Source organism: Electrophorus electricus, chromosome 1 (genome assembly GCF_013358815.1).
Source record: "Electrophorus electricus isolate fEleEle1 chromosome 1, fEleEle1.pri, whole genome shotgun sequence".
NCBI classification, from domain to species: Eukaryota; Metazoa; Chordata; class Actinopteri; order Gymnotiformes; family Gymnotidae; genus Electrophorus; species Electrophorus electricus.
In genome coordinates this window covers 10,062,576-10,070,597 of record NC_049535.1, presented here as the reverse complement: position 1 = coordinate 10,070,597, position 8,022 = coordinate 10,062,576, and the positions used below count along the sequence as shown (strand labels likewise).

At 47.0% G+C, this 8,022-nt stretch overlaps 1 protein-coding gene across 1 annotated transcript; it reads left to right on the top strand.

Annotated features, from left to right (window-relative positions):
- Positions 1-669: 669 nt before the first annotated feature.
- kcnj3b (potassium inwardly rectifying channel subfamily J member 3b) lies at positions 670-8,022 on the top strand. The gene is made up of 3 exons (XM_027004655.2): positions 670-2,361; positions 3,211-3,427; positions 7,084-8,022. Exons 1-3 carry the CDS (start codon positions 1,684-1,686, stop codon positions 7,803-7,805), a joined length of 1,617 nt encoding a protein of 538 aa, XP_026860456.1. The 5' UTR covers positions 670-1,683; the 3' UTR covers positions 7,806-8,022.

The window sequence follows — 8,022 nt, the reverse complement described above, 5'->3', positions numbered from 1 at the left end:
CTCTTTAATGTTAGCCCTGACTTCTATATATGTACGGAGACTGAATGGTTTCTTGTATTCAGTTGGTTGCACTTTACTTAAACGATAGATCTGTGAACATACGATCCTGCTTGGTCTGAATACTGAAATCAGTAGTTCTATGAAGGAATGCGTGAGGCTTTTGGGAGAGGCTGGGTAAGAGAATAGTGGTGAGTGATGCATGAGATGGTGATATGTAAGCACCCTCCAGTACAGTTCATCACTGTGGACAGCACTAACACCTACAGAGCTTCACAAGAAACCTTTGATAGGACCCAGGCCATTTGAATGTCTCTAAAATAACACGCTAATGGTGTTCTTATCTTTTTGCTCCCTCAGTCAGGGTTACAGTGGGGAGATCGCTTCAGAGGTGAACACACACACATGAACACACACACAGACACACACACACTTTTAAGGGCTTATGCAAAGATATTGTCAGGAAATATGTGATAAGCATAATGGCTCCACATCTGACCACCCTATTATTGCAAGTTGGTTTCATGATCAGTACACTCTGCCTTGGTCCATTTATTCCGACACAAACACATTACACTAATCACGCGTGCAGCAATCGCCTCGGTCATTTTGGCGTGTAACGGCTGGCTTGTTTATCTCCACTAGCGCACTAGCAACAGCGTGATAGACGTGATAAATGTTTGTGTTTGTGATAGCCCTGTTTTACTTCATATTAATTATAAATTGGATGACATAGTACAGTACTTAAACACGACTTTAAAAGACAGGGAGAGTAGCCCGTATCGTCTTCACATTTTATGTAGATAAAGAGAACTATCTCGTGTTTCTCTACTATCTATCAATAGCGTAATAAATTGGATGAATGTGCTCATAGCACTGACCTATCTAATATTAATTGCAAATTAAATTGCAGAGTACAATATTGAATCACCCTTGACAAAATAGAGAATTGAGTGTATCCATCATCAAGGACACATGTGCTCACCCCCTCCCCACCGTCGCTTCCTCCTCCGAGAAGTTTCTCATATATGCCGGGGTGGCTTGAACTGCGCAGGAGAGCAGCATTGCGCAGGATGCATGAAGAGAGAGAACACGGCGGAGCTAACATGTCTCGATAAAGTGTACTAAAGCTCTCCTGAACATCGTGACAAATAAAGTTGTACCGGACATTGTGAACGTTGACCGCGTCTATTCGTCAGGTCAGTGGCTCCAACCCCCCTTTTGGAAAGCCTCGCGCGGCAGCAGACTGCACCAAGCTGGTGTGAGAGCGCGGTTTCTTCCGCGGTGTACCGGCTGTGTTGCGTCTGTCTACCTGTTTCCAAGCATCTCCTACGGTGCTCTGCTGATGGAGAACTGAAAGTCGATACCGAATCTGCTTCATCGTGTCCCATGAGAGGCGCGCTATAGACGCGCACTGGAGAAAACTCCGGTCCACAGTTGAGGAGGTCGCCGCTGGCGCCCGTGGGAGGAAGCCCGCACTCACGAATCCAAACGCGCTCTCGCTCGCAACACCGAACCGCTCGTTCCGACAGTTGCTTTCATTTATAACTTTTTTAGCGTATTTGTTAGAAATGTGGGGAGGTAGGCGTTTGCGCGTGATGTCTGAATAAACCAGTAAACATTGGTTATACACAGGAACAAGAACATTTTGGAGGTTCTGCCGTGTTCAACTTAATTGGCAACACGATGTCAGCGTTACGGAAGAAATTTGGGGACGATTATCAAGTGGTGACCACATCTTCCAGCGGCGGGGGATTTAACCAGGGCGCGCCCGAGAAAAAGAAAAAGCGCCAACGTTTTGTAGACAAGAACGGGCGCTGCAACGTCCAGCACGGGAACCTCGGGGGAGAGACGAGCCGATACCTCTCTGACCTCTTCACCACACTGGTTGACCTGAAATGGCGCTGGAATCTGTTCATCTTCATTCTCACCTACACGGTGGCCTGGCTGTTCATGGCCTCGATGTGGTGGGTCATTGCCTTTATTCGTGGGGACCTAAATCAAGCCCACGACGACAAGTATACGCCATGCGTCGCCAATGTGTACAACTTCCCATCGGCCTTCCTTTTCTTCATCGAGACCGAAGCGACTATAGGCTACGGTTACCGCTACATCACAGACAAATGCCCCGAAGGCATCATTCTGTTCCTCTTCCAGTCTATCCTAGGCTCTATCGTTGACGCCTTCCTAATCGGGTGTATGTTTATAAAGATGTCCCAGCCAAAGAAACGGGCAGAGACGCTAATGTTCAGCGAACACGCTGCTATCTCCATGCGAGACGGCAAGATGACCCTTATGTTTCGCGTGGGGAACCTGCGCAACAGTCATATGGTCTCCGCGCAAATACGCTGCAAACTACTCAAAGTGAGTAGATTTATGTTTAAAGCTGCACGGGAATGTTGGAATATGCCACATTCAAACATTCCCACACACACACACACACACACACACACACACACACACACACACACACACACACACACACACACACACTCCCTTTTAACATTTATCTATTAAAGGCACATGCAGGTGTACAGCTAGAAACTGCCATCCATCTGATTTCATTACCTGGGTTACTCATCCACCAACTGTTCATCAGTGTTGCGTTACCCACCCACCAACTGTTCATCAGTGTTGGATTACCCATCCACCAACTGTTCATCAGTGTTGGGTTACTTATCCACCAACTATACATCAGAACACCTGCTGGCTGGGTATGTATTTGGGTGGGAGACTCAAGACAGCAGTGACACTGTGACACATCAGAAATCTCCTGCAGCACGGCTGTGCGTGGCACACCCAATGCACTTATAAAATATGTGTATCTAGTTAAGGGGCTGGTAAGTGTAGGAATGCAGTAGGTGATTCTTATCAAATTAGTAATTAGGGTATATATGTAATAAATGTGATAATTGAGAATTGCTTTTCTGTGAGTAGACCTTATTTAACACTTTGGCTCTTAGTAAATAGTGTGGAAATTATTTTAGGTGTTGAAGTTCTGAAATGTATTTTCTACCAAAATGTGTAGTTAAGTTAGTAATTAATGTTGATGAAATTTCCCCTTTGTGTCAGAGGATTAGGAAGGGTCAGACGGATTCATTATAAAACAACATGCTCTCCTGCTGTCTCTCTTGCTCCCCCCCCTCACTCACACACACACACACACACACACACACACACACACACACACACACTCTCTCTCTCTGCCCCTAGTCTCGTCAGACCCCTGAGGGTGAGTTCTTGCCCCTGGACCAGCTGGAGCTGGATGTGGGTTTCAGCACGGGCGCAGACCAGCTCTTCCTGGTGTCCCCTCTTACCATCTGCCATGTGATCGACTCAAAGAGCCCCTTCTACGACCTCTCTCTCCGATCCATGCAGACCGAGCAATTTGAGATTGTTGTAATCCTGGAAGGCATTGTGGAGACCACAGGTGAGACTCGATTCCCCAGTACTCTTAGGAATGACAGCTCAGAAATGCCTCCTTGTTACCAGTCCCAAACATATTCTAGTGTCACCTCTGTTTTAGAGCTACCTTTTCAATCTTTTCCCGACAACAGTGACAAAAGACAATAGTTGAGTTGTTTGGTGCTGGTAGAGTAGCATTTAGCAGGTTGTATTAGACCCAAAGTGCAGGACGTGAGTTAGGTGCCCGTCTGTTGATACAGATGAGCTTGTTACATAGCAAAGACATTGTGAGCAACTAGCAGAAAGCAGGAGAGAAACGGGGAGATAGAGAAAAGGGAGGGGGGAGGGAGAGAGAGAGGGAGTGAGAGGGAGTGAGAGAGAGTGTGGGGGAGAGAGAGGGACAGGGAGATCGGGTGTGCAACAGCCTCGTTATGTAAGATGTGTGAAACATGAAGGTAATCCTTTGTTCAGCACCGTGTATCTCAATAGCTGAATATGCACTGACATCAGTCCACCTCTCTATCAAACCTCAGATCACCTACGCACTTTGTCCCCTTCAGCTCCTAACGCACTGGCCCATACTAACAAACCAGACAAATAAGACTCGGTGAAAAAAATATACAATATATACTCAGTCATACTGACACCAGTAAACAGCTTTGCATGCATTGTACACATACACACAATACACACACAAATACACACACACACACACACCCTGACAAGTCTTCCACACAAACCAGTTTATACACAGCAGTGAGCTGTGCATTTGAACATTCCACCCACAGATAGTGAGTGGATTTGTGGGTAAAACGGGGAGGGGGGGGCCCACAGAATTATGTACAGTTAGTCAGCACTCTGTTCTCCCCATTGTGAGTCAGTTTCCATAGCAACTAAATCTCCCCCTCCTTCAGTGGTCTCGGTACAGTAAGGTCTCACAGCCTGTATGAGGTAAGGAGAATGAGCCACTGAGCTGTTTTTATATACTCATGTATTATGATCAAAAAGTAATTACCACATATTACTACAGTGTGTCAGAAGTGGTTAATTGTGTGCTGTTGCGTGTGTCTCTATGCATGTACAGTTCTACCGGAGTGTGAATTTTGGAATGTGCAGTCTTCTGACATGTCTGAACTTGACGTCAACTTTGTGAGCCCATGCAAAGAGACGTCTGCAGGTTAACTTCACCAACAGTCCACATTATTACTGGCCAGCTGAGGGAGTAGGAGTCGTCACAGGCCCTGGGCTGTCTTCTCACTTGCCGTGCACCTCCAGAGAGGTTAGCATGAAGCCAGTGATCTGAAAAGCCAGTGATTTACTGGCAGGAATAAAACCTGTAACCTATATATATATATATATATATATATATGTATGTACCAAGAATAAAAACGCAACCATACACGCCACACTCCACCTTCCACACCCCACCCCCCACAACTGTACACGCCACACCACACCTCACACACCCCACCCCCACAACTGTACACACCACACCACACCTCGCACATCACCCCCACAACCGTACATGCCACATCCCACCCCCTGAAGTGTATGGTCATGCTGTATGTCACAGAGTCCACAGAGAGGACAGATCTTAGCCACATGGTTGATTAGAGTTCAGTGCATCCCAATACCCGAGCAGACTGCAGAGGGAAAGAGAAAGAGTGAGAGAGAGAGAGAGAGAGAGAGAGAGAGAGAGAGAAGAAAAACAACCAGATCAAGTTGAAGAAACAGCAGGGAAGATACAAGGGGTCAGAGAGACTACACGAGAGGTAGACAAAGGGATAGAGATAGAAAGAGATGTTGAGGACAGAAAGGCCACACTGGAAAGAGTCGCAAAACTAGTCCACCCTGCTGGGCTGCACTGGGAGGTTGTGGAGAGAAAAAGAATCAAAGAATGACACGTAAAAGCACCAGAGTCACACAATGCAGTACAGGCAGAGTGACAGGAAGAGAGAGGAAGACGACAGAAACGGGTCACAGAGAGAGAGAGAGCACCTCTGCGCTAAGCGCGTAATGACGGTCACCATAGAAACGCATTATTCCTCTTGGAAATAGAAACGGTTCCCACAGCCTCCAGCAGTATATTTTTGTACACTTGTTTGTCTTTTTATTCAAACATGGCCGAATGTTATTCCACTGTGTGCAATTTTGTTGAGAAGCGTGAACATCCCAGCACCAGGACACGTAAACATCTGAACCAGATTGCCTACATGAGCACACATGAACATCTGAACCAGACTCCCTACACGAGCACACATGAACATCTGAACCAGACTCCCTACATGAGCACACATGAACATCTGAACCAGACTCCCTACACGAGCACACATGAACATCTGAACCAGACTCCCTACACGAGCACACATGAACATCTGAACCAGACTCCCTACACGAGCACACATGAACATCTGAACCAGACTCCCTACACGAGCACACATGAACATCTGAAGCAGACTCCCTACATGAGCACACATGAACATCTGAAGCAGACTCCCTACATGAGCACACATAAACATCTGAACCAGACTCCCTACACAAGCACACATAAACATCTGAACCAGACTCCCTACACGAGCACACACAAACATCTGAACCAGACTCCCTACATGAGCACACATAAACATCTGAACCAGACTCCCTACACCAGGACACGTAAACATCTGAACAAGCCTGAAACCAGCACCACCACATGTAAACATCTGAACCAGACTCCCTACACCATTACACGTAAACATGCTTAATATTTCATGTGCTGAATAATAATGTTTCAACTTGCTTGCATCAGGGAAGCCATGGATAAGAGGCAGTGCGTGCTTTAGCCCAAAAGACCTACCGCTATGTGTATGTGCAGTGTGTGTGCAGTGTGTGTGTAGACACACAGGTCTGAGGTAGCTCATGCAGAGCTCTCCACCAGTTATCCTGAGCCCTGCTTTGGGGCCAGGCAGCATCAGTCCGGCACAATGCTCTGCAGCCTTGAAGGCCTGCGGGGCAGACTGCTCTGTAGCCTTGAAGGTTTGCAGGGCGGACTGCTCTGTAGCCTTGAAGGCCCGAAATGGGGAAGGAGAGAAATGGGGCCTCCTAGGTTGATTCAGAACCTTTTCCTGTTTCTGTTTTGTGTTTCGGTGTCTGATTAATCATGGCTGGAGTTATTCTTGGGCGAAATATCTTCATTTTTGTTATTTGGTTTGGGTGAGGTGCAGGTTCAGAAACATTCTGTTCTTGATTTCATATGAAGATTCTTTTTATATCTGAGGCTTCACATAGATTTAATTAAAGAGTCATGGTGCAAGTAATGCACAGGCCTAATGAATTTCCCTCTGATAAAGCTCTTGTTTTCATGCAACCAAATGGACCGTGAACAGACGTTCCCGTGGGCGTTGCTCCACAGTAAATGTTGCACCCATGTGCGTGCATACATGTGTCTGTGTGTGTGTGTGTGTATATATGTGTGTGTGTGTGTGTGTGTGTGTGTGTGTGTGTACGTACGTATGCATGTCTTTTGTGTGTATGAATGTGTTAATAATGCATGTTTTGTTCGTGATTACATAGAGCAGTACTTTATATATTTAAATAATTTTTGAATGTGTCTTCTATGCAGTGGCTTTTGGGTAAAATGTTGTTACTTTTTTACTCCTTTACTTTTGATTTCACATTTTTCCCGTGTGGCCGTTCATTCAGGTATGACGTGCCAAGCTCGGACCTCGTACACAGAGGACGAGGTTCTGTGGGGCCATCGCTTCTTCCCAGTCATCTCACTGGAGGAGGGCTTCTTCAAGGTGGACTACTCCCAGTTCCATGGCACTTTCGAGGTGCCCACGCCTCCCCACAGTGTGAAGGAGCAGGAAGACAGCTTGCTCCTGTCCTCGCCCCTCACCGCCCCCTCACTCTGCCCCAGCACAGTGGGCCTGACCGAGGGCAGTGGCACGCTGGAAGGCCTGGAGGTCCAGAGTGACGCAGAGACTGGCTCTGTTAACATGGCTGCCCCACTCACCAACACCAAGCTCCCTGCCAAGCTGCAGAAGCTGACAGGCAGGGATGGGGGGCGGGACGGAATGCCCCGGAAGTTGCTCCGCATGAGCTCTGAGATCACCTACAACCTGGGAGACCTGCCTGTCAAACTGCAGCGAATCAGCTCGGCGCCGGGTGTGGCCGAGGAGAGGCTGCCGCCCATCAGCTCACTTCTCAGCCCCACAGAGGACAAGCTGCCTGCCAAGCTGGGACTGATGGGCGGGATCGAACCCATTAGCCAATCGGTGACAGACCTGCCCCCCAAGTTGCAGCGGTTGGCTGGAGGGATAGGTGGAGGTGGGGTTGGAATAGGAGGAAGAATGGATGGTCACTTGCCTCCCAAACTCAGAAAGATGAACTCTGAGAGGTTTACAGGGTTAAGTCTGAAATGAACTGACATATGTTCAGCTACTCACTTACCTCCTTTGTAATGAGATCTGATTTAAATGGACAATAATGTTATATAGGGAACATTTTATATATGAATATCATATTAACTTGATATTCCTCAGCACAGTCTGGCATGTCGGGTTTTTCTCCCACAATGAGCATGAAATAAGGACACATATTTAACTAATAATTAATAAATACATTATCAGTGTTGAAGGA

Bases quoted from the DNA above. Each gene is read 5' to 3' on its own strand.
- kcnj3b (XM_027004655.2), top strand. From the start codon at position 1,684: ATGTCAGCGTTACGGAAGAAATTTGGGGACGATTATCAAGTGGTGACC. The intron at 2,362-3,210 runs GTGAGTAGATTT...CTCTGCCCCTAG, and splicing joins TACGCTGCAAACTACTCAAA to TCTCGTCAGACCCCTGAGGG. The intron at 3,428-7,083 runs GTGAGACTCGAT...CCGTTCATTCAG, and splicing joins AGGCATTGTGGAGACCACAG to GTATGACGTGCCAAGCTCGG.